General features: G+C 35.3%; 1 protein-coding gene across 6 annotated transcripts in view; it reads right to left on the bottom strand.

The window, feature by feature from the left end:
* Window positions 1-21,358, bottom strand: part of LOC149549615 (pto-interacting protein 1-like) — a 99,622-nt gene extending 78,264 nt beyond the window's left edge. Inside the window, exons 1-3 of one of the 6 annotated variants that reach the window (XM_089792932.1) lie at window positions 20,848-21,358; window positions 20,612-20,675; window positions 19,549-19,688 (exon numbers count right to left, since the gene is read on the bottom strand). In XM_089792932.1, coding sequence (XP_089649058.1) covers window positions 19,549-19,688; window positions 20,612-20,637 — 166 coding nt within the window. In that variant the 5' untranslated portion in view covers window positions 20,638-20,675; window positions 20,848-21,358. Of the gene's footprint in view, window positions 1-19,548; window positions 19,689-20,611; window positions 20,676-20,740 lie in introns of all 6 variants that reach the window. The other 5 variants (XM_089792931.1, XM_089792930.1, XM_089792933.1 and 2 more) reach the window with 5 other exon arrangements.
* Between the last annotated feature and the right edge of the window lie 6,386 nt (window positions 21,359-27,744).

Genomic DNA, 27,744 nt, shown 5'->3' with positions numbered 1-27,744 from the left:
TATCTTCGCAACAATTTCTCCGACCATTTACAAATGAGAGCAAATGGCCTTTTATAGGGGCCAAAAATACAACGGATGGTGGAGATCAAAACAAGATCAACGATCCAGATTGGATCCTCAAAACCCTAATTAGGGTTGCCACCCCGTCGGCCAATGAGAAGATGCCACCTCATCAATGGACCAATAAAAAAAGTGCAAAAAGTGGCAACCAATGAGAAGGTACCAAAATGGTGGCCAATTAGAAATAGACACTTGTCCTATTCTAGAAGAAAGGGAAATTGCCACTTGGGCTTACATCAAATGATCTTCTCATATAAATCTTCCCTTTTCTTTCATTTTCTTAGCTAAGGCAATGAACTTAGCTAGCCTTTCATTAACTTCTTCCATAGGAGGACAGGGTGTGTGCTTTGCCCTGAGTTCCGCTGACTTTGCCACGCCACTTGCTGCTTGTAGTATCCTTTCATGATCCTTCTCATATTCTTTCTCAAATCCAATAAAAGCATTAAGAGAGGAAAGGGTGCCCAAATGCTTTTTCTTGATAGCAACCTTTCCCAACTCATCCAATCTCGATCCAAAATCTGTTTCACTGACATCCTCTTCTCTAATATCCTCAAAATCAAGTGCCACTGTAAGCCTTGATGATCTGTTAACTCCTTTTCTTCCCTCACGTATCCAATTCTGCTTTAGATGCGTGTAATAGGCCTCTTGGTTATCTTGAAATGATTTAGTTGCTTGATCCATCATTACAATCGTCATGCCCTTGTACTGGGGAATGTTAAATGTTTCTTCAATTGCTTGTTCACCAATGCTGGCCAACACTCTCTTCCCTTCATCAAAAATGATGGAATTACTATTTAGATCAAATCTGGATGCATATTCCATAATCGATTCTGGACAAGGCAATGTAGAAGAAAAGGCCGCTACGTGTACAATTCCACTCTTGTAAATCCTCTTTGCCAAGGGGGATTGTCCTTCCTTCAGTCTGTCTCTCATCCGTATCATGTCCACTGTACAGTTATTGGTGTCAGTTATTCTCTTCATTTTCGAGAAGAAGGAAGTATCGGGCATCATATCCTCTTTGTCTTTCTTAGTGTTCGCCCGCTTGGGATTCTTACTTGCACTATCATCCTCCATGCTCGTCGCCCTATTACGGGATGGTAGAGTGGTGGATCAAAAGGCAAGAAGAACCAAGCGGAGCAATCCTTTGACTAGAACGAAAAATGGATGTCAGCTTAAGCACTCCTTGCAACTCTAGATGATGAAAATTCACCTTAACCGATAAACTTACAGCGACTATTTGGAACCTAGGATATGACTTTCAAGTAGTTCAAATCCCTTTGCAAATAGAAATTTACACTCCTAAAACTATCCAACACTTGCCTTCTATGCAAAAATCAAACTTTCATATGTATCTCTTCTCCCAAAAAAATTGCCAAAATCTAGTATAAAAATGCAATCTTAAGTAGAAAAAAAATCAGACCTTCACCATGAATTGCTCAAAAATCATAATCAAATCTGTCTCAATAAAATGCCAAGAATGGAAGATTTTGCCTTCGTCTCAAATTTGCCCATGTATGAAGTCTGAAATCTGCCCAAAATGCTACCTAGGGCACAAATCGCAGCCCACAAATGGAGGAGAAAACCACCAAAATATGCAAGAATCTGCCCGCAAGAAAAATCACCAAGGTCTGAAAATGGAGAAATGCAAGCAAAAATTGCCCAAGCATGCAAAAAACTGCCCTCCACTAAATTCGCCTCCACAAAATTCACCCAAGTCTGGAAAAAATCTGCCCCTCCACAAAATTCGCCCACATGGAGAGGAAAAAATGATTTGTGAAAATGAAATGGGGAGGTGACTCCCTTTATAGCCAATTTTCTTTCTCCATAAAGCTGGCCTACATGGTCTAGGAGAAACAAAAAAACAAAAATTAAATTCAAGTTAAGGCCCACAATTAAATACTTAGCTCAAAAAAATTTAATTTTGCCAAAAGAAAATTGCGCTCTTAAATTTACCAATTAGCTCCAATTGCAAAACGAAATTAAATGGCCTTGAGGGTGTTAAATATTTCCATTTAATGAGGGTTTAGTAATTAATACGTCATTAAATTTGGATTTTGGCTAATCAAAAGCCATTTTTTCAATATTAAATTACTAAATTCATTAAAAACTTAAAAGTTTTCAAGGCAATTAATCCAATTAAAGCCAATTTTTTGCAATTTTCTACCAAATCGATTTTGCCAAGCTAAAAAAAATTTTAAAAAAATTAAAATTGCATTTAGAACCAAAAGTCGATTTTTTGCAATTTTCCTCATTTCAACAAAATTTTAAAAAAATTCACCAAAGAAAAAATTTGAGATTTTTCCAAAAACTTAAGTCTAATAAAAATTTCTCTTTTGAAAATTATCCAAATTTACAGAGTTAAAACCAAATTTTCAAAAGAAAACGTCTAGGTACAAAATTCACAACTTTATCCTACCAAGTTGAAATTAAATTAGAAAATTATTCGGCCTAAGGATAAAATTGATAGCTTTGGAAAATCAAGTTAAGAAAACCGAGTGAAAATAAGCTAAGCCTCCCCATATCTGTCTTGAAGGTGCCAAGGCATGACATTTTTCAAAACTCCAAAATTTTGGGCAATCCAAAAAATTTCCAAGGCCATTAGAAAAAAGGGGGTCCCCAAAAATTTTGGAGCGATGGTGTGAAAACCTCACAACAATGGTCACATGTGATATTGTTCCAGCTTGTGAAATGTTCTGCAGATACCACACACTCATGGGTTATAAAGAAGAGACACTAAGAAAACTTGTAACAAAGTTGTAGACAATCTTAGAAGATTGTCAAGCAATAGAGACTAGAATCATGTGCGACTTGGAACAAATGGAATGTCAAGTTCTTGATGAACATGATAACTTGGTTGCAATTGAAGAAATGACTTCAGAATATACAATCAGGGTCAATGCTGATTTAGATTCTGAAGATTGTGATTCTCATACTATGAACAAGTTTGCTTTGTACAAATCCTTAGCAAAGCACTTACAGGATTGTCTCATGGAAATTCCAATGTTGTGAAGTCAGCATATGCCAATACAGTGAGAACAAGAGCTATATCAAAGACAATGGAGATTTCAGATCTTCCTACAGTGTGTGATGTCATCATCAAATTCAACGCACTAATGAACAACGTTTAAGGTTTTTATTTGTTTTCTTTTTCATGTTTGTAAATTGAAGAGGATGTATTATATGAAAATGTGTAGTTACATGCAATATGATTTACATGTGTAATGACATGTACTCCAATAATTTCTTTTGTTAGTTAAACCGGGTCAAAGTTGGTTGAGTTGTTCCCACTTTTTGCTCATTTTTCTCAACTCCTTTGCCTATATAAAGGAGTGCCCCTCATTGTAAAAATCATCTTTTATTGTATACAAGAGAGAGCTCTAGAGAAATTGTGCAAGCATAACTTTGATTGTGTAGTGTTATTTTGAAAGAAAAATGAATACAAAGAAACAATTGAAGTTGAACTTTAATTGAGTGCAATTATTACTTATGCAAGTTGGAAGCTTTGACTATGATTTGCATTTGTTATCTTTGATTCATGTGTTTTTGCATTCTTGATAATTGAGTATAAAGAGTTAGGAAGCAATCAAAGCCGAACCTTTGACTGGGAGTGGTTGTGGAGATATATAGATTGGGAGCTTTGACTTTAGCTTGTATCTCTTTCTTAATTCACAAAATAGTTAGAATTCTTTATTTCTAGAAGTCTTTGTGCCCCAATAGTAAAGGTTATTCTTATAGCATAGATTAAGACCAGACTTAGAGCCAAACTGGTATGCTTTCAGCTAGCCTTTGAGTTAGTGTCAGCTTATCGGTATCACTATTTACAACTCTAGAGAGAAGTGTAATTCAAGGTTTCATCTTGCCCATTACTCGTTCTGTGGGTAAGTGGATTCTTTTCTGAAAGTTAAGAGGAAATAATATTGGTAATACCCTTTCAAATCTTTCAACTTCTTGCTTTTGATCCAAGGAACAGTGAGAAGGGGGAGCCTTCCCTTTAAGGTAGGAGAGACTTTGTCTCACATGCTATGGCTGGTCTACTTATTTTGCGACTAAATTTTACCCAAAACTGTCAGTTGCAAAATATCCACCCAACACAGTTAATATTACAATAAATGTCATTTTCAGCTGAAGGTGACCATAATGATAATAACATCTAGATTTCAAAAGAGAAAGATCTCTATCACAGTTACAATCTTTACTACTCCCTCTTAGAAAGAGAGAGATCTTTAGTTGATCGATCACACAAGGTTGCAAAATGTCAATGATAAAATCTAATCACATAGATCTTATAAAATTTCATAGAATAACAACATAAAACCTCGCATAAAACACACATAGTTTTCATGAAATCTCTCAACATGACACTAAGAGAACAATTTACTCATTGTTAATAATCATGGAATCACTCAACATGACAGATTTGTGAGACTCACAGTTAAGCCTTTAACCACGAACTCTCTCAACATGAACTGTCATGGAATCTCTCAACATGACATCCAACTCTCATCACGGAATCTCTCAACGTGATGACACCATGGACTCTCAACACGATGTTCACTATTACATAGTATGTTGTCCTCAATTTTGTGATCCTATGCAATTTTCTCATGGATTTTTAGGCACATCCTCTTTGTTTTAACGCATTGATGAGGCACCATGAAAACAATTCATTATCTTCGAATTGTTCATTGTGCAGTCTTGTCTACATGTTCTTTTGAAGGTTTTCTGTCAAGATTATCCCCAATTGTTTGTTGGTAAAAAAAATTCCTTGCACTACAAACACTCAATTTTTGGTAAATGTTCACATCTTTTCTTTGTTTTTCTTAGCTATAAATAATTTTTAGTCTTGTTTTTGCCTTAGGTGAATGGCCCTTGGAATTCCGCTTGATTCAAGCTAACTTAGCTCCAAATCAGAGTTGTCTAGCTCAAGTTATAGGGAAAAAAGTGGGGTTTTTCAGGTCAACTGCATATTTTTATTAAAAACCTCATAAAAGTGGGATTTTTATTAGCGATTAAACGACATAAAGTTATACTTAATTTTTAAAATGGATTTTATAGTCCATTTTAAAATTTCAACTCATTCGGAGTTGATTTGACCATAGTTTTTTATGTTTTATAAAATTAACTTATTTTTTGGCTATTTTCATGTTACTTTATCAAAAACTATAGTTAGATATTAAATATAATTACATGAGACAACTTAAGTGTGTAGAGTGGGAATTTTATTTCATATTGCATATATCCACATGCAAAATTCTTCATAAAAATACACTCCCAATAAATTTTAAGTCCCAGCATCATTAAAAGCACGTTTTTTAAATACGATTACATATGTTATTGTATTTAAAGTTCATTTTTAATAATCAAATGCATATGTATTTTTAAATTGCCATTCAAGTGGGTTTTTGATATTCATTTGCATGTCTTTATAACATGTAAATGAAAATTTAAAATGAAGTTTTTATCCACAATAAGCGAAAGTGGCGATATTTGGACCCAAATACATACGTTGATGATTAAAAATACATTGTTCCCTTTAGCTTACTCTAAAAGTGACAATTTTGAGGCCTATTACATATATTTTAAAAGAAGTATGTTAATGGCTTCTAAAATCGTGTTTTCCACTACGTGGTTTATCTATCCCTTATAAGTGTCGTTTTTTCAAGAGATTGCATATATCAAAACATGAAAAAAAAATCTAAAATATGTTATCAAGAGGAGTGGCAATTCTTAGCGGAAATGCATGTTTTTAAACACATGTTATTGACTTCTCATAATGTGTTTTCCTCTATAAGGGCAAAAGTGGTGAATTTCCATGCTATTGCATGCATTTGGTATATGTATTTGCTCTTCAAAAATGCATTTGAAGTAAGCATTTGAACTGGTCTTCATATGGTGGCGATTTTTGGTGTCTTTACATGTGTAAGAATTCATGCTTTTGCTATCTCAAAGTGTGTTTTTCTCTTTAAAAATATGGCGGTAATTTCTATATCTCCAACACGAGTAAAGACTTCTCCAAAATGCATTTGTTTGCCCTATCTATTCAAAATGGCAAGTTTTGCCAAAAATGCATGATTTTGTGATATGTTAATGCTTTATTTAAGGGCATTTTAGAGGCTGCGGGTTCATTATAAAGAGCAAGCAGTGATTTTGATAGCTTTTGCATGTATTTCCAATACATGTGTTTGGGCATAAACAGCCCGTTTTGGGCTTGATCTCCATCAAAATGCCTTGCATTCACTTACGTTTTCACATTGAATGTATTCAAGAAAGCGTTCTAAGGTAAGGGTTTCAATTCCCAGCTTGTTTTTCATCATTTTAACAAACCAATCTATGCCCTAGACGGCATTTATATATGTCTTTGCATTTGGAGTTGCTAGGTCAAAGTTTGTTCCACATTTTGGGCATTGCATTTCTCTAACCATCTCCACATGTCCAAATTCAAACCATGTTGTCTGATTTTTGAAAATTATTCAAGTCTTCGGTTTTGGACAAATCTAAAATCCTGAATCTCTTGGCTTTATTTCAGATTTACTCAAGTTTTGGATAAAGAATTTTTTTCTCATTCTTGGTGGAGTTCAGGTAATTTTTCCTTGGTTATTTTTCTATAGGCATTTGTATATATTTGTTTTGAATGTAGTTGCAAGTCTTTGTCATTTCCATTTTCAGATTTGCATCTCCTTTATGTATATGAAGTTGCTCCTTCTATATTCCGTTTTCTTCTCCAAGTTGAATATGCAAGGTCTTATCTTACTTGCATATGCAGTCGGGTGTAAAATCTCGTTCTTAAAAGAAAGGCAAGTTCATTTTTCCCTCACAAATGAATGCAAGACAAAACCCCACCATTACGCATTCCATGTACTTCCATATGGCTTCCCTATGCTTGAAGTTTTCCCCACATGCTTACCGGATAGAGTTTCACATTTTGCACTTGTTAAAACATGAGTTACTCATTTTTCCCCTTGTAACTTAATTCCAATCTTGCTGGTCACATATGCAATTCACTCTAAAAAACCCGTTTTTGGCTATTTTACTCATATTTTAGCCAATTTGAGCATGATCCATTTGTTCATTCTTTGTCCTTAATCATTCCATTCATTTCCCCTATCCATATCTTTCTCAAAACGTGTGTTATTACACCCAAAATCTTGTTATGGATCCTTCACATGAAAATGTTCTCAAATTATGGGATTTTCATGTGACGGTTGTGCAAGCGTATCATTTTGCAATGTTGGGAGAACCTACTCCAGCAAAAGGCAAAGACAAAAAAAAGATGAAGTATCAATACAATCAGTATCATAATTCCACCCCACCGTCACAAGCAACTTCTTACTATGATGAAATGCAGGATACTAATATATCTCACATGAATATTGAAGATTTCTTGGCAAGAGACAATGCTGAAGCTACGGAGAATATGACAAGGATTAAGTGGAAACATATTCATTTCTTGTCTACTTTCCCCTTGGCAGCCAAAATTCATTCTTGCATGTGCTAAACACTTTGATGCACCTTCTCAAACTATCAGAGATTAGGATGGTAATACTATCATTAGTCCCAATCTTAAGACTATTGATCATTTTTTTCATGTTCCTCATACTCTAATTGTTACAAATATCACAAAACAAAAACCTTTGGAACGGTGGAACAAGGATACTACTTATTGTACCAAGTTCGTCAATGATAACTGGTTGACTACTAAGAGGCCAAACCTTGTTAGATGGCCAATAAAGGGCATGAGTCAATGTGATTTCAAGGAGGAAATCAATGACCTCAATACATTGCTCAGTCACTTGGCAAGGCTCAAGGATCCAAACACCTTTGAACCTTGGATGTATAAGTACATCTCACTCATGATAAGGTCAAAAAAGAATGTGCTTTGGGCTGAATTGGTGAATGATTCAATATGTGAGCAGTTGGTGAACGTGCTAACTATTAATGTGTTCAACATGAACTCCTACATGGTATATATTGCTGCTACTCTAGGTACTTTTTCTCGTTTATCAACAAAAAATGACAGGTCTATAGTTCATGTGTGGGAGTACTATGAGCAGTTGCCTTTGAAGCAAAGTCGGATACACTTCCGAAGGGTTTAGGATGCCTTCTTTGGACATTTCATGTGCTTATTTGATAAAGAACTCCCAAATAAGCAAGCATCTAATGATTAATAAGGAATAAGTCCTGCAACAGTTCATGAAGGATGCAGAGGCAGCAGTAGTGAGGATTGGTGAGCAAGAACACATGATCAGCGAATGCTACAAAAAGTTGTCATGTAGAGTAATCAATGAGTACAGAGAACTCAAGAAAGAGGAAGATGTTCTTACGGGGTTCACTGAAGTAATTCGCTTACAGCTTGAAGTGGATGATTTCAATCTTAGTATAATGAATACATTTGCAAGTTGGAAGTGTTCACTTGACGAATTACAAAGAAAAAAAAAAATTTAGAGGCAGCCAACACATATCGAAAGATCATAATAGTTGCTGAGTACACCGGTGAGCCCGATGTCGAAATTGTGCAGAACTCACTGCAGAAATTTGCAAAGATTGTTGAGACTCTGTGAACATTTCAAATTTTCATATGCTTTAAGAAGAATAGTAGTAGGAAAGCTACATGTAAAGAGCATCTATGTTGTAAATACTGGATAACATGTACCTATATAATCAGCTCGTGTAGTTAAGTTGCAATCGCATTAGGCATGTAACTTTGAATAAAGTTAAAGTAGTTAGAGATAAGTCAAGGTGGTTGAGGTTGTTCTACTTTTTCCTTCACCTTTCTCTCTTCGCTTTTCCTATATAAAGGAGAGAGCTCATTGTAAATAATCATCTTTTGCTTTATAGGAGAAGATTAGGTTTGTGATTAGAAGGCTTTGCATTTCTTGTTGCAAATCTTTGAAGTGAATAAAGAAGCAAGTTTTTCCCAAACTTTGTGTTGTGATACTTGGAATCAATCTTTGTCCCTTACGTTGCATAGATTGATTCATCTTTGTTACTTCTTTCTTTGTGAAGCATTTGAGTATTTGGTGTTGTTATCGAAAGACTTTGAGCTTTTATAAACAAGATTGATATAGTTTGATAATGGCTGCAACTACTAAGATTTAAAGACTTTGAGCTTTATTTCTCCATATACTATTTCATATCTGAATAGTTGAGCAAAGACTCTGAGCTTTGTTAGTTGTTCGTACTTTTGATTCAACAAGCTTACTTGTAGGAGACTTTGGGTTCTTGCTATCAATCACACAAGTTAAGTTATAACTACTGCCTTAAGGTTGTTCTTACATCAATTCTTAAGTCACTAGTATTACCATAGCAATAGATTCCTTTTGTTAAATTGTAAATAGTTGTTGTTAGTGTTAAGATCATTCCTAAAAGAAGAGAAATTGATCTCGTGAATCACCCATTTGTTGTTTCCAGTTAGGTTTCTATCGTAGTCACCTACGATAAGAAGGGAGCCTGCCCTATTGCTAAGAGGAGAGACTTGTCTCACTACACCATTTCCTAAAGTTCCCATTTTGTAAGTTATGGTTACAGTGGCTTACAAAATACTTAGCAAACATAGTGAAAGAGTTATCATAGTTGGTCTTACAATCTCATTTATTCACACAAGAATAGAAATAGGCATAACAAAATAAGACTTAGTTCCATTTAAGTCTCAAATTTACCACAAGCATATATGAGAATGAAGGGGATTCCATAAGCACTCCCTCATAATTATGAAGCCTTGCTCTAAAGCTTAAATCTCCCTCTAAAGCTCAACATCTTCCTCGGGAGCTATAATCCATATCCTATTGCATCCTGCAACCAATAGAAATATTAATAACTCATAACATCAACTATAGTAGAGATCAATGACCATACAATATGATCAATACTCAATATACCGAGATAAAGCCCAATATACTATTACAACAATGATCCATAATCAATATGCAAAAATGTAACCATAGAATACTTATCTCTTTGTAGTGTCATAAAGATTGCTAAAATCTCTCCAAAAGAAAGCAGCTAAAAAATTTATCCCTCAACCAGTTTATACCAAGATAAAGCTCGATATACTATTACAATAATGATCCATGATCAATATGCAAAGATGCAACCATAGAATACTTATCTCTTTATAGTCTCATAAAGATTGCTAAAATCTCTCCAAAAGAAAGCATTCAAGTACTTGTGGTCGCACCCTTTCCATTCATTGACTAGAAGTTTAATCGCCGACACTAGATGCAGTTGCCCATCAACATCGTCATTTTGGTGTCGGAGTGGTTCTTTCACTGAAGGTGCCTGTTTATCTATCTTTCCATTATTCACAAAATCCAAATTCTCTTTGTATAATCCAGCATTTCTTTGAAAAATGAGCTGCCAACTTTTAAAACCGTCTATTAATTGTGATCTATGTATTTCTTTAGGTCATGGGCCACTCACACCCTCTTTTGAGCATCCTTGATGGCCACGTCAACTACGACTCTCATGAGCTCATTAGAGTCCTCCTTCGACAACAATTTCGATTTCATAGGCATGAGAGATTCCTTACAAGTTTTGTGGAAGTCAGTCTTCTTGCACCAATCTTCAATAAAGTTTGTCACCACTGCGCCAGGTTCGAGCAGGATGGCAATTATTAGTAGTGGGCGAAGAGTTGAAGAATCCATAGCCTCGACCAATGACACCACGCAATAGGGGGCAAACCGAGGGACCGTGATGCCAAGAAGGGAAGCGACACACTTAAATCAAAGTAACCAATATAAAGATATCATTTGCAACTCTTATTTTGCAACCGATATAAAGAACAAGATCTAAAACAACATGAAACAACAAAGACTATTGATACCATAAGAATGGTGTTTCTATAGTATATGATAGAAATGAACCAATAAGAGAACATGTGATACCACCATCACAAGAATTAAAAATTATACAGAGAATATTGACAAGAATACTACTCAACGAAATTGCCCAAACATGAACATTACGCATAAATGGCAACAAAGTGTAGTCACCAACGATCCTATGATAGGATGCAAAATAATAGAATTGAAACTTAATACTACCAGCATGGAAGAGACACATGCACGATGACGGAAAAAGAAATATAACCAGACAATAATCAATCAAAATTCAAAGTCTAGAGCCAACACTTACACTCCCACAATATTGATGAATTTGCAAAGGTCATTCCTTGACAGACTTAGAAGACATTACCCACAAGGAGTGACAAAAATGCAAACACACGATGATACAAAGAACAGGTGCAAATGAGGCCAAACTAAAATTCACAGAGACATAGGAGACCCACCTAAGGTTTGAAAATGATATATCCACAGATACCAAGACAAAGATACTAAGACTAGCACAAATGATGAATGCAAAAATGAAAACCCAACACCAACATTGACTAAGGTGCAAATTGATTAACTTCAAACACCCTACGCACAAAATAGAATTAGCATCTTCACAACACGAAGTACTAGAGATAAGTAGATACGGATAACACTATATCTGAAAATGAATGACCCAATCGAGCACTTCTTGTCCATGGTCAAACTATTTGTCCAGCGAAAAGCAGGTTATGTCCACTAAAAAAAGAATATGCTTCTTTGATTCCCACATATTCAAGAAATGAAGAGCATGAACAAGGATCTTTAGCAAAGAGATGAGTGCGATGAAATGAAATCACCAATTGCAAGACAAATACATTACAAGGTCTCAATAGCTCCAAAGAAAAAATGTTATGAAGATCCATGTAATGTCCCCCATCTTTTGGGCCCTCAATAGAGTTCTTAGCTTTTGATTCTCTGAAGGCTAAGTGGAGAAATAAGGAGAATAAATTAAATTAAAGTCAACAAATAAATAAATCTAAAGGTGACTTTATATTTATAATAATTTAATTTTCTAGAAGCACAACTAATTATTGTATTGGAAAAAGATAAGCTTCTAGAGAGTGCATTTTCTAGAAGTACAACTAATTATTGCATTGGAAAGGGGGAAGCTTCTAGAGAGTGCAATTAAATAATATTTTATTTCCCTCTAGAAGGGTGAAGGAAAAGAATAAATAGAGGCAAGAGCTTCATTGTTAAGCATCTGATTATTGTCAATTGCATTTGATATAAACTTGGGAGAAGAAACTAAGGGTTTCTTATTTCAGTTAGCCATTGGAAAGCGTAAATTCTTCAGTGTTGCAACCATTTGAGGTGGTGAAATATCCACGGAATTTTGCATTCAGGAGAGCTTCATTCTGGAGTTCTATTTGTGCTTAAGTTAAGGAATAACCGAAGGGTTTGAAGAATATTGAAGTACTATCAAGTGCAGACCTGAAGATTCCTCTTAGCATCCATTAGTAAATATTTTTTTCCTTGCTACTACAGTACATGTGAACAATGTCGCGCTACAGTACCTGCGCTTTACTATTTAAGCTTGATTCCAATTACAACTTTCATCTCCATTCTTGGGCATCACTATTATCAGGTTTCTCTTGCAACTATTAGTAGTTAGCATTATAAACTTAGGCATATAATTTTGTTGTTGTAAGTGATAACTCAGAACCAGATTTGGCATTGATGTAGTCATTATTGTAAGCCCATTTGTCTTGGCAAATTCATAGCAACATTGAACATGGAAATGAATTCAATAAAGGAGATATATGTTGCATACCATTTGTTTGACGAAATGTCCATCTAATAGCATACATGATCAGCATAATTGTTGTATGTCAATTGTTTGTCAAAATGTCAGTTGGCTATAGGTATGCATTCCATATCTAGTTTCCATGTATATGCATTGAAAATACTAAAAACAACTGCACTTGCAAATTAGTTCATTGTAAGAGGTATTATAATATCATTTGCGAACATTCTAAATTTATTAGCATCATTCAAACAATTTGAAACACAATAAAAATAAAAAAAGAGAAAGGTAGCATCCAAGTGTTTAACAATATTCCTTGAGCTAAAATCAGTTAGTTTGGGCAAGGGATATTACACTAGTATCAGAGCAATTACCTGCCATCTGTGGGGTAGGAAAATATTAATTATTGTCAGATTTGTTGTTGCATTTGGAGTCACCGGCACTCTAGCATTTTTTAGCCATGGACAGACATAGGAGGACTGACAGTTCTAGAAGTTGGTGAAGTAATGAGGAAGTTAGCACGAAGATGAATGTTTTGCAGGAGAGTATGGAGAAACTTAAGCTTCATCAACGGAGATTGACAGAAAGCTTGTCGGATCTAGAGACAATTGAAAGGGCAGCAAGGTATATGGTTGTTGCCTTTAGAAGGCCAGCATCAAAGTTGTAGGGAAGGAAGCTTGAGTTTTCCCCAACAGGAGTCCCTGATGCAAATGTACCTATATTTAGTACGGCACCTGATAGTCCTATCTGTAGCGTTGACAATGGACATAGCAACACCGAGCTTCAACAGGTTAAGGCTCCTAGAGTTGTTGTTACAGTTAGTGCAGAGACAGTTGATGCAGTTGCTACCATTGATACTTTCGGCTCTCTCAAGGACAAGATTATTATTGCAGATTTGTATGTGAGATCTCATGGTGTTGCTATAGTGCAAGAGGCAGTTGCTTCCTCAGGTGGGACTGAAGCACGTAGAGAGTCACCCAGCTATGATGTTGGTGATGTGGGTGTTTCAATGAAGTTAGTAGATGTGGGTTTATGCTCTAGTATTAGTGATTCACAGCCTAACGTCAAGTCACGTGTACAAAGTCAGGAGTCCGCAGTTAAGACTTTGTCAGGAGATGTCGATGCAAATAATATGGACACATCTGATGATCCATTTGATGATGCTATGAGATGTACTGGGTATGACACCCCTTGTCAAATATTGGGTGATGACTTCGAGAAGGTTTTGGATGGGTCCTATGATCGATGCTTACAGGATGTTACTATTGAGGTGGAAGCTGAGAAATGCGAGGAGATTGATACAACAAGGATTCCATTTCTTCGGAAGAGGAGTTGGTTGAGGTACATGGTAGTTGAATGTCAAATGCAGAATTGTGCGAGGAAGATAGTACACTTATGAGCGATCTTGTGGTGGAGAGTTTTGATTCAATTTCCTATCTCAGTGCAGTTAGGGAGACAAAGAGCTTGCATAGGAGTCAAGGATTACAAAGGCATCATGTGACTTGTCAGCTGAAGGTGAGTGATAGTAAAATTTCTTTAGCTCTTGGGCATTATGATGCTATCCATCAGATGTTAGCTACATCTAGTTAGGGTGCTCCTATGTTTGATGAGCATGGTGATAGTACTCTTTCTCTAGTAGAGGTTCATACACTTCAAGAGGCTGTTAGGATCTTGAAGCATAGTTATTCTCAGTTGGTTGCTGACAGGGATTACCTTCTGAAGTGGGGTAGCACCTGCTATGAGATGTTGTTAGAGAAAGAGGAGGTGGTTGAGCTCACCCGAGAGCTTGAGTTGACTGTGGACTCTCTTCAGTATACTCAGGTGGCTCTTCAAGAGTCACAATCACAGTTTGATAAGGTTACCATGGAGTCACAGTCGACACTAGCCCTAGACTTTTTTTAGTTACATATTGTGGTTGGTGGTGAGTTTTCTTCTATGGTTGAGGATGAGGGACGTGATGATGTAGCGAACACATTCATCTAGGATATGAGTGTAGTATGTACAGAGGAGGTGAGAGCATCAGTGGAGACGGGCTCTCATGGTGATTTGCTTCCTTCTACTGGAAGTGAATCTATTTTTTCTTTTCATACGGCTGGTAGAATGGACAGTTGGCATTGTCACATTTTCAGAGGGATTAGTTGTGGATTGCAAGGGAGCAGATTGATGCTTCCACATATAATTTCTATTGTATTGAGTCATTCATGGAGTATTTGCTTGAGAGCTTGGATTTGCAAGAGGTTTCATACAGTATATCTGAGGGTACTCTCATTCAGGGCTCTCGTGTTATACGATGATTTGTGAGGAAGATTGTAGAAACCTTGGCTACAATACTTCCCAATAGGGATTTTGTGGTTGGGTTTGCTGAGAGTGTTGCCCAGGATCCTGCTCGACCAATAGTTCGGAGTCAAAGATTGGAGCCATCTTCTGATTCCCAGTTTGATGATGAACCCTTGACAGAGATTGGGAGTTTTTATCAGCATTAGACTATGAGGAGTGCTCATTACTTTTCTTTTAACCCACAAGTAGAGGACTTGGTTTTCAGCATTATGGATGGTGACAGAAGGTTTGATATTCATTATGCCTGTAGAGAGCGTACTTCTCTACCAAGGTATGGAGATTCTGAGATACAGGGTATTGTGAAACAGTTGGATGTGCTAGTGAATGAGATGAATCAAAATCAAAAATAGATGACCCAACTGATTTTGAATCCAAAATTTGAGCAGAGCATGATATCGCTTTTTCAAAGAGCGAAATGTGATGATACAGTTGCGACTTTAGATTTGCAAGACATTTCTTATGAAACACTGCATAAGTTGGGCACAATTGAGGTGGAATGTGATGAGAATTTATGTCAGGTTAAGTTAGATGTTGCAACTATTGGCATGAGTTCCCTAGAACATGTATTTGATGGCAATGCAGCAATAGTGAGAGTAGGAGCATGCAAGGATACTGTCATATCAGCAGCCACTTCTATGTCGGTTGAGCCATCCAACGAGGAGTTTAGCAATATGCATGTGGATGTAGATGTGTCCTCCGATGATAGCACAGTTGTTATTGCTGATGAGAGTGATATAGTGACAAAGTCGTGCTATATTATCGATCAACAAAGTGTTGTTTACTTCATGGACAGTACTATGTTCGACATGGATGCAACATTATCTTATGATAATCTGATGTTTGAGGTTGATGTTGATCACTCACCTGAGTGGAGTTGGGCTCAGTTTTCACCATCTGCAAAGATTCAGTTTTGTGTTGCGGCAGTTGGTAATGTTCCTATGTCCAGAGATCTTGGTGTGGCTACACCTATTGTTGATATAGTTGGAATAAGTGCGAATGATTCTCCTATAGCTACGTCTCTTCAAGGGATTGTTGATCAAGATTCTAGTCCAATATATATTATATGGGTGGGGACCAAGATGAAAATATTTCTTGTGGGGTTTTCTTATGGTGATATTCTAACTCGTACATCATTGGCACAAGTTTTGAGTGCTATACTACAAGTTATGTTGTTGGTCTTGATGATGTTAGTGGTATATAGTTGGTTCAATGTTGACAAAAGTATCACATACTACTTCATTTGGGATCTAGGTGGAGGTTGGAGTTCATTGTGTTGCTGAATTGCTTGAGGACAAGCAATTTTAGGGAAGGCGGACTATAATATCCCCCATCTTTTGGGCCCTCAATGGAGTTCTTAGCTTTTCATTCTCCAAAGGCTAAGTGGAGAAATAAGGAGAAATAAATTAAATTAAAGTCAACAAATAAATAAATCTAAAGGTGACTTTATATTTAATTAACTTAATTTTCTAGAAGCACAACTAATTATTGTATTGAAAAGGGGGAAGCTTCTAGAGAGTGCATTTTGTAGGAGTACAACTAATTATTGCATTGGAAAGGGAGAAGCTTCTAGAGAGTGCAATTAAATAATATTTTATTTCCTTTTAGAAGGGTGAACGAAAAGAATATATAAAGGTGAGAGCTTCATTGTTAGGCATCCGATTATTGTCAATTGCATTTGATATAAACTTGGGAGAAGAAACTAAAGTTTTTTTATTTCAATTAGCCATTGGAGAGTGTCAATTCTTCAATGTTGCAACCATTTGAGGTGGTGAAATATCCATTGAATTTGGCATTCAAAAGAGCTTCATCCTGGAGTTCTATTTGTGCTTAAGTTAAGGAATAAACGAAGGGTTTGAAGAATATTGAAAGACTATTGAGTGCAGACCTGAAGATTCATCTTGGCATCCATTAGTAAACATTTTTTTCCTTGTTACTACAATACGTGTAAATAGTGTCGCGGTACAGTATTTAAGCTTGATTCCGATTGCAACTATTAGTAGTTAACATTATAAACTTAGGCATATAATTTTATTGTTGTAAGTGATAACTCAAAATCAGATTTGGCATTGTTGTAGTCATTATTGTAAGCCCATTTGTCTTGGCAAATTCATAGCAACATTGTACATGGAAATGAATTCAATAAAGGAAATATATGTTGCATACCATTTGTTTAACGAAATGTCCATCTAATAGCATATATGATCAACATAATAGTTGTATGCCAATTGTTTGTGAAAATGTCAGTTGGCTGTAGGTATGCATTCCATATCTAGTTTTCATGTATATGCATTGAAAAAATCCGAAAAGAACTGCACTTGCATATTAGTTCATTGTAAGAGGTATTGTAATATCATTTACGAACATTCTAAATTTCTTAGCATCATTCAAACAATCTGAAACACAAAAAAAATCAGAAAAGAGAGAGGCAGCATACAAGTGTTTGACAATATTCCTTGAGCTAAAATCAGTTAGTTTGGGCAAGGGATATTACAATCCATAAAGATTGCATGAGCGAAGAAAAAAAATACAAATACACGAGCATAAAGAAACAAAATCAGAAATTCCTTTATTGCTGATATGATAACCCGGCTCTGATACCATGTTAAAACTTGAGCCCAGAAATCAATGACGAAAAACAGCAATAAGAAAAGAACCAAAACTGTAACAATAAACACCAGATTTATCCTAGGAAAATCCTTCAAGAATGAAGGGAAAAACTCAAGCATACAACAAAAATATCATTATATTGATCATAAAAGTTCAAATCTACAATATCCTTCGTTTGATGCAATATATATAACAATAAGAGAGACCCTTCACATTATAACTGAAGATCTCTTGAGATTCCCAATAACTCCTATACTTAATTACAACTCTTTGAATATTCATGCCTCAACACATGCAAATGGCACATGTTATTTACAGTTAATATTACAATAAATGTCATTTCCAGCTGAAGGAGACCATAACAGTAATAACATCTAGATTTCAAGAGATAAAGATCTCTATCGCAGCTACAATCTTTAACAGAAAAAATGTAAATAAGGGAAATTGACGAATCTTGAGCCAGTGAAGAGCCCTAATTCCAGATGTGATGGTCTGCCTTGATTTCTGTGTGTACCTTCTTTAAGTGTTTGATAGCATTATTGGGATACATATTTACTGCTGACTGTCCATCAAAACCACTTTGAATGCTGGCAACAGCAAAGGCGAGCAGTGACCTCAAAGGCATGGTGTGAACAGCGACAACTTTTCTTTTGACTTGTTATTGGACTAGCTTGATTGTTACAAAAGCTCTTGAACTGTTAGAATTGATATTGATTATAGGTGTAGGAGTTGACACTATAAATAATTTGAAAAAGTTACGTTACAGTTAATAATGCTGTTGTACTTTTCAAAGAATTTAACAATAGTATTTATTGAATTGATATTGATTATAGGTGTAGGGAGTTGACACTATAAATAATTTGAAAAAGTTACGTTACAGTTAATAATGCTGTTGTACTTTTCAAAGAATTTAACAATAGTATTTATTGAATCATTTGGTTAGAAGACTGGACTGGAAAAAGTATGTTGAAGCCCCAAATTAGCAATGTCTTCGTGGCAGTGAATGTCAAGGGACACCCATCTTCACATGTGATTGGGGATTGCAATCCTCTGCACCATACCTTTAGGATTTCCTTCTGATTTGTACTAATTCTTTAACAAAAGTTTTGTATTTTATTGTTGTGTAGAAGATAAAAAACCATTCATAAATTCCGTAAAGATATCCATTATGGTTGCACTCCAAAAGTTCAAATTACAAATAGCCTTTGTCGGACTGGAGAGACATGACAATTAATACAATTTCATATTTACCAATCAAGTTACTAACTAACTCCATTAGGATTTAATAACTGTTGACAAAATTAGAAAAGTCAATTTACGAGTCTAAATTGTTCCAAGTTATAATACCACAATTTATGGTACTATCTTCGTTCACATGACAAATGCTCACACTTAATTAAGCTGGTCAAATGTAGTCAATAACTCTGTCGAGTCAAATAGAAAACAATGTCTGTAAAAGAATTCTATTAATCCAGGACAAATTACAGATACAACCATTTTGGAAAGTTAGATGCAATCTACAATGTATAGCCTTTCTAGAAAGATTGGATATAATCTGCAATGCATGTCCTTATTTTATCAATTTTCACTTACATCACATTCAGAATAAAACATAAACTAATCCAGGTTTACTGAGATGCCAATAAGACATATAAATGTATAGATGTATCCTTGAGAAAACCACATTGACATGGTTTTGAATGCAACAAATTGCTTCCATGGTTGCAAACAAGATGATGATTTATCGAGATTCAACTGTGTGGTCTTTAAATGTGGTTCTGTTAGTTGAAATGGTAAATCAGCGCTTTCAAGATGGGATTTCCAATTGTCCAAAAGTGCCGGTTGTCACAAAACTCACATGTAGCTTTTCAGTGACCCAAAAAGAAGAATGTCTAACACTAAATGTTGATGGGTATAATGGTATTTACATACCTGCCATATCTCCACTTGACAAGAAGGGACTTCCTGCATCAGCGGATTTGTGAATGTCACCTGCAGTGCAGCAGCCAAAGCACCTCATGATTCTGCCTGCAGAAGCTCGCCGTATCCTTCCTGCCCAGCGTCTTAAGTACCTGTTCCCAACAAACAAGATATTTAAGATTAAAGTAATCAACAAACAAATTACATAGAGAATAAAGTGTGACCGAATGGAACTCATAACTTGCTACTTGTACGCATGGATTCCTAACAAAAGACCAAAACAAGGTCTTCAGTCCAGAAAACAATTTTCTGGTAACTCATTCACAATAGACCCACAGAGTTGTGAATTCCAGGACATGAAATGATTTTAGTTACATATACAAGACCCTACAGTTATGAGACAACAAATGTTGCAGCTGTTTCAGCCACTGAAAAGAGCTTAAGTTCGAGACATTATTGCTTTCTTCTGTCGGATCTTATTCTATTGTTTTAGTAAAAAGTTTACTTGTTATTGTTCCAAACTATTCAAAGGAAGTCCCAAGATGATACCGAACACACGTAACAAAACCTTCATTGGCTAATGAAAAGCTCACAGAGATCCTCGTGATTAGGAGAAACATCGAGTGTTGTTATTAGCGGAGATCAAAAAAATTTGAGCAAGTCTTTGCCACTTGGGTACCACTCTGATCTATTGATTGGGCTTAACACCACCAATCCAGATTCAATTGTTTGGGACGCTGAAAGGTTGGGAATTCTCCGGATTTCGACACTCCCCAGCCTAGATTAAAGAGATTTATCTAACGAAAAATAAAAACGAGAAGAGAACTGCCAATGCATTATCTAAACATTGGTGTCCAAAACCCTTTAGATGTGTTGGCAGGAGTTCTGGACCCATATGGTGTCTCGTCAAACATTTTCAAATTGTAGGGATTTCTAATACTAGCAGACAACAACGGTACAAAGATAAACACGATACCAGTGTTAAATTCCTCATGCAATTGCCCTAAACTACCATTATCTTTAACTTATTTCCAACTCTTCAGAATATAGAACAATGTAAACAGAGATCACGTACCTTCTTCTCAATACTCTGAGATGCATGATTATGCCCTCAAAGAAAAAACAGAAAAAAACTGCAGCTATAAGACACACCGAAAGTGCTAAATTAACAGTCTGTTAGCAAACTGACAATATTTTCCCAGACCTGAGCCAACAGAGTAAGCAGCTGGTAGCAGATCCCCGACCCAAAAAATCATTGAAAGAAGTAAGCAGAAAAGTTAGCCTGACATGCCAGGTGTAAAGACAACTCACATTCGCAATCCAAGGTGGAACGGTTGCTTTTCTAGTTTGCAGTGAACTATGAGCACAAAGATAGTAGTCCCATTTTTTTAAGCAAGCAATAATGATTCTAAAGTGCAAATACGGTTTTGCCCAGATTTTTAATGCAAGCAATGATGATTCTTCAGGCATTTGTGAAGAAGCCTTCGATTTTTGAGCTGGTGAGGCTCGAGGCTCAAAAGATCCCCTTGCCAGCTTCAATGCCGAAGAAGGCCGACTTCAAAGCAAAAAGATCATTTATATTCATATTTTTTCCATCTCACGGAAGCTCTGCATTCATCTGTCGTGGGACCCTAGCATACGAGCATGCGATAATTTGATCCATTCTTGGTCCGATAAACTGCTTTGTCTGTGAAGTTATTTAAATCTTTCATTTCATTTCCGGCCGTAACCCTGCTTGCTTTGGAGGTGCAAAGCTCAAACAAATTACACCGTTTCAAAAATTAACCAACGGATAGTGACTTGTCAAGCAATGATCGCCAGTCTCGTGAATTTCATGGCCTTAAATTGTCACATCCGTATATTCTTTCTTTCAAAAGTTTCTTAGATTCTAATTAAAGAAAATGCTTTCTTTCGTGGGTTCCAATTTAAGTAAATGAAGCTCTCCCTTTATGTCTGGAAGGGATTCATGGTTACTAGCTAATACACCTACACATCAATATTATAATTTTACTACACACCAATCCTATATTCAACAACATTTTTATATAGATATTTTTAAGTAATAGATTAAAAGACTTGTCTAGTAAAGACCAATATCACAATTTTATTAGATATCAAATTCTATATTCAACAACATTATTTAAATAATAGTATATATATCGTATTCAACAATATTTAACAACATATCAAATTCTATATTCAACAACAATATTTAAATAATAGATCAAAAGACTATCATAGTATATCTACGCTAGGATTCTAGTTAATGCAAGAGAACATAAGGATCAAAAGATTTTGTACACGTCAAAAGTATACATCTTTATTTTGTTTTATTTATCTATATAACTAGCATACCTATTTTTTGAAATAACTATATAAAATATACCAAGAATTATCTTTCTCTAGAAGGAGTGTGTTGTTATTGAGAAAAATTATATGAAACAGAAAATAAATTTAGGGTTCTACAACCAATGAATCTCTTCTGTTAATGATGAGAACGTCAATTATAAAAAATTTAGGAAGATATAATCTCAAGTGACCACAAAATCCTTAACTATTCTCAATTTTTTCTATTGGTGGTGATGGTATAGTCTCCAAAATACCTAACAAAGGAGCCATTGTTTCCCACATGTTGTGAACCACAAAGTCCTTAGGAATAGATCTTTGCAAAGGCAAGACATTCCCCCACAATCAATTTAGCCCTCTCATGTGAATAAATAAACAAGTCAATATACAACAATAATATCTAAGGTTTTCTTGAAGACACAACTCATTATGCCACCAAAGTTAGAAACAAGGTGAAGGAATCAAATAATAGCTTACCATGAGGTCTACGAAGTGGTGTAGGACTCGTGTTCTTGTTTTAGATGGAAAATGTCACCTCAAGTGTGCATTTGATCTCAGTGTGAGTTCAAAACATGAATGAAGTTATCCTTCCTCTCGATTGTTAGATGTAATACAACCCATTTTTTTGTATTAATGTTGTCATTTCATTAAAAATAATTACATTTAATTTTAAACCAAACAGAAAAATATTGATTGGGGCACAAATCCTCCTAAAAAAAATTGACATGGATCATAAAATCTCCTCTAAATTCAAATCGTGGGGAATGCTCATTTTTTTAATGGACATAGCTATAAAGGATTTGATATAAATTGAGAAGAAGGGCACCTTTCATTTAAATATCTCTTTCAACCAATTGGAAAATCATTTGAGGAATTTGAGAATTGTAGTATGTTGGAGTAGCTAAGATATAATACGAGTGAAAGAGGATTTTAGAGAAGAACTAATATTTTCATAGCGAGAAAACGTTCAAACAAAAAAGAAAACATGAATCCTATAGAGTTGACCTCTGATAATGAGCATCTTCAAAAAGACAAAAACTCAGTCAATAAGGAAATGTTGAGAGCTTCCTCTAAATTACCAAGAAAATAATCCATATGTTTCATCTCCTAAGTGGCTCGAGTTGAGTCCCAAATGTAAGAACTATGGGAAATTACTATTACAAGGATACTATTTTCATTTTGGACTCTACAGATGATATTCTTCAGCTTATATTGACAATGATTCGTAATAATTTGAGTGAAGGTGTTCATACCTACATCTTGGGCAAGGTTTTGCACAATGAGTGTATTATTTTTTAAAATTTAGGTGATGGAGCTCCACTGTAGCTTAGTGTATGATGTCTCTAGTTCATCTATTTCCAAAGTATAGCTTCTTGTGTAGAGATATGTGATCTTAGTAAAGGAACCAATACTGGGGGGCATCTTAAGGTTGTAATATATGTTGGCTTGGTGATAGAAATGTTGTGCATCTCTTAATACTTAAGTTTTTATCAAAATATTAGCCAATTTGGTTGTAATAGTGCATATTATAGGGGACAGGACAAAGCCCCATTCTTTAATGGAAAAAGATACTACCTTTCAAGGGGTCTAAACTTGGAGCCCTAGAACACTAAGTCATAAAAAAATTACAAGGTCCATTTAGTAAGCCAATTCCTAACCCTAACCTTAGCTATCCTAACTACAAGATCCAACATAAAAGAAAAAAGCTAAAAAACATATGTAAAAGAAATAAAGGAAATACAAGAACCAAAAGGGAAACTCATACAAGGATTCAACACTCAACAATTTGGAGGAGAGGAAAATATCATGTGTAAACAAGCATACAACAAAGGACCTAGATCATAGGCATAAGATCACCTAGCTATACAATTTTAGACACTAGAGGATATTAATCTAGATCAACTCTCTTTTGAAATTTATTTTGCAAAAGCTATTGTTTGAATGACTACATAGAACTATTAAATACTTTTTTTAAAAGTTTCAAGGTTGTGATTAATGGAGTAGATGAAATCAAGGGAAAAAAATTTGGATCAAAAGCACATTTGACATTCCTCCAAATTTTTGAAACCTAGTTAAGAAAGGGAATATGAATAGGAGATTGGAATGTATTAAAAATTACAGCATGTGTTGAATGTGTTTGCAAGACCAAAGTCTTGGTATGTAGGAAAAATTGGTGAGGGGTGGGAGAATGAGTCATTCAAGGATCTTATGACCAAGTCATTGCACCTTCTCAGGGCCCAAATTTATGAAATCCTAAAGAAAAACCAAAACAAAACCTATAAAAATTAAGGAAGGAATGAAAAAAAAAATAGAGGAAAAAGGAAGAAAAAGGAGAGGGTTTGTCCCTTTTGTATGAACAATTCAAAGGGTGTGTATGTAGCGCATAACACGTCCCTTTTGGAAAACTCTATTAGAATTGTGCATTCCTATGTTGGGGTATATACTACCACTGAACTTTTTAAGTTTTGAAGAAATTATTAGACATGTTAATGTCAATCAAACAAGCATTGGAATATGGGCTTATGTCCTTAATGTTAGGATTTAGGAAAATGTGAGCAATAAATAATATTAAGATAATGTAGGAATAGAGAAAACAAAAACATAACATAAAGATTTAACATGGTTCATCCAATATAGGCTACATGTACTTATGTATTATCCAACAAATTATAATTTGATAATTTCGCATTACACTACCACTCATTTATAGGTTTTAAAGTGGTTTGCCAATGTTGATTTTCAAATGTTAGTTAACGAATTAACCTTAAAATGCTCAACAAGTTAACCAAAAACACTTGATGAGTTAACCAAAAAAAAATCCTCATGGGTTGTACCCCTAGACCCCAACAAGGACATAGTATATAGAACTTTCCTAATTAATCACCAAAAACCAACAATCTCCCACTTGGAGATTGATTAAACTCAACACTAAACAATCTCCCACTTGGAGATTTATCTTATAGAAACATTGTTACCCATGAATCTTGTAGTGCCTCTCATGTTTGCATTTTGTACCTTGTTATATTTTGATTCGAGAGATATTTTTGATACTCATGTTGGATGATATTCGAGATGACCGGATGGTCAGATACTATATTTTGATTGCTAGTATCATAAATGATAGATATTATGTTGTTCATTTTTATCATATATGCATGATGGTGCTTATTGATGTGACATGATGCTTTATGATGATATTTAGTTATTTTGTATTCGAACATATACTATGTTTATGATTATATGATGGACTTATTAGATTCTAGATACTATGTATTGATGCTATGTATAATTACTTCATTCTTGCTTTGAGACATTTTATGATGTAGTGAGTGATGTAAATAGATTATTTAATGTAATTAAATAAATGGTTGATTACGTAATTTAATGCATTTATCGCTTTGACTATATTATTATATGCAATTGCACTTGATCGTGTTGTTTAGTGTATAGGATCTATATCCCCAGCAATGGCACATGGAGTTAGTGATTTGGTTGTTTACACCTAGCAAATGTCATCCCTGAATGAGCAACCTATCTTGTTTAATTATTAATTAAACCCTCTGGTGATTTAATAAATCCAGATTCATTTGCTTTTGTGACTAGACTAGTATTATGTCTATGCATTAGATGCTTACTTTGGTCGTGGAAATTATTAAGGAATATTGTGATATAATGCTTTAAGGGCATTTTGGTATTTGATTTTATTATTTTAATTACCAACAGCTTTGCCGTAGTTAAATTCCATTTAATTGGAATTGCCCAATTTTGTCTAGGTTGAGAAGAGATTTAATCTAGTAAGCCAGTTATTTTCCTAATTTTATATTGCACTTTTAAAGTGAATATATATCCCAAAAAGTGAGTTATTTCTCACTTCTCACTTTCAAATTAGAAATTGAGAGCAAAAAATCCCAAAACCCTCTTAAGGAAGATTGTTGTTTTATTTGGTGTGGGAGCTATGGGCATGGGATTAGCACAAGATTGATCTCATTGGATTCAGCTTGGGGAGACCTTATTTTGTTGAGACTTTCGATAGTTTTAGCAGAGCATATATTTTACTGCAAGCATTCCTATTTTTGCCCTTTTTGTTGCCAGGTAGGGCTCTCCTATGTTTATGCCTTAGCTTTGTTTCTAAGTTTTTTTTTGGTACTAATTTGTTAGGAGGTAGAGAACTAGTGTTCCCCTCTATTCTTGTATGTTGGTTCTAGACCTAGTTCAGCATATACGAGCATTTGTTGGCTTTTTGGGGTGGAGTTTGGGGGTTTTAGACCATTATGCTGGTCATTTTTGCATATGGACTCTGAACCCAAATATTATTTGATATTTAGGTTTTTTTATAATTGATTATAAAAAGGGTTTTAATTTTGTTGAATTTTGCTCATTTGCAATTTTGCCTCGATTTGTGTTTTGCCTAGTTTTCTTGGGTGTTTCTTGGCACTGATGCTAGTTGTGGACTCAAATAATCTATGAGGAGTCAAATCTAACCATAGATGTATCCTTCTTGCATTGGGATTCATGTCAAACCATACTCACGGTTATGTGCTCGGTTGAGTGATTTTATACTTGATCATTTTATTTTTTCTCATCCAGCCCTTATTGTTTATGATCTTTGTGTAGTTGGTGTGCCCACACACAAGCACATGAGCATGCACTTATTAGGTTCTTGTGAGGCCTGAACTCATGGTTGATATCAGTAGAGTTATGTTCATTTGGGGGTTGGGTTCGAAAACTAGATTTCCTACAGGCACTCATCATGTGATGAGCATGGGTATGTAGGGTAGGTGGTGGAGTGGCTTCTCTTGTGTACCATGGCCTGGAAGTGGCCAACAAGATGACATGAAGAGGTTTTTAACAAGTGATAACCAAAGTCAACAAATGAAAATAATAAACTTAATGAAAGGTAAGATTAAGGAACACATGGCCTCCTAAGGGAGTTAACTAAAGGTACAATATCTAGCCTCCTACAAGAGTTGATCAAAGATACATTCTGAGTCTAGCCTCTCAAGGGAATTGATCGAATGCTCGAAGTACTTGTGCTACCTGATGGCAAGTAATGACACTCCACTAGAATCCCTACGTAGTTATCGTTAGTGGGTCTAACTAGTGACCTAATGTAATGCCTTATCTTCTTGATCATATAGACATGTGTATTAGGTTCTTGATTGGTGTGTGTGTGTGTTGTTAGCCATGGGTGATTTTCTTTTGTGACTGTGGTCAAATCATTATCTCCATGAGCATGGTGGGTATGGACCTATGGGTACCATGTGGTTGGGAGCCATAGCTACCTATACCACTATTGGGGATCAATGTACAGAGATGGTTTACTTCTAGTTTGAGGCAAATGTTGGATATTCACTTGGTACTTCGGTGTATCCCAAGTATGTTCTCTCGTGATTTATATTTTATCTTGGATGTATTTATATCATGTTTAGATGATGTTTAGTATGTTTACTTTATGAATTATGATGATGTTTTATCATATTGCTAGATGATGTTTCTCACCACTACCTTGGATTAGTGATGCAATTGGTAGATTAGCATGTTGGATGTACTTGTTCTTATGATGTTATTTGATGGTTATTGGTAAGAATGATCTCATGGGACAACTCCAGCTATCTTGTTGGCAATTTGAGATTCATGCTCGGGGGTATGGTTAGGGCCTTTGAGGTCTCATGGTGCCATTATGGTTGGGAGGAAATGAGCGTGGTTGTTTTTAGTTTGGCGCTTCCTTGCTTGTACTTTCCTTATTGAGATAGTTTATTTGTGCACATGTATGTTCATTGAGATGTTGCTTTCCACATGATTACATTAGATGCTATAGATTAGATGGTTAGATGTTTGATTCTCTTTTTGGGCACATTGTAT

Source organism: Cupressus sempervirens, chromosome 7, assembly GCF_028749045.1.
Source record: "Cupressus sempervirens isolate cs-2001-9-10 chromosome 7, ASM2874904v1, whole genome shotgun sequence".
Taxonomy (NCBI): Eukaryota; Viridiplantae; Streptophyta; class Pinopsida; order Cupressales; family Cupressaceae; genus Cupressus; species Cupressus sempervirens.
This window is presented reverse-complemented; position numbering and strand designations above follow the sequence as displayed.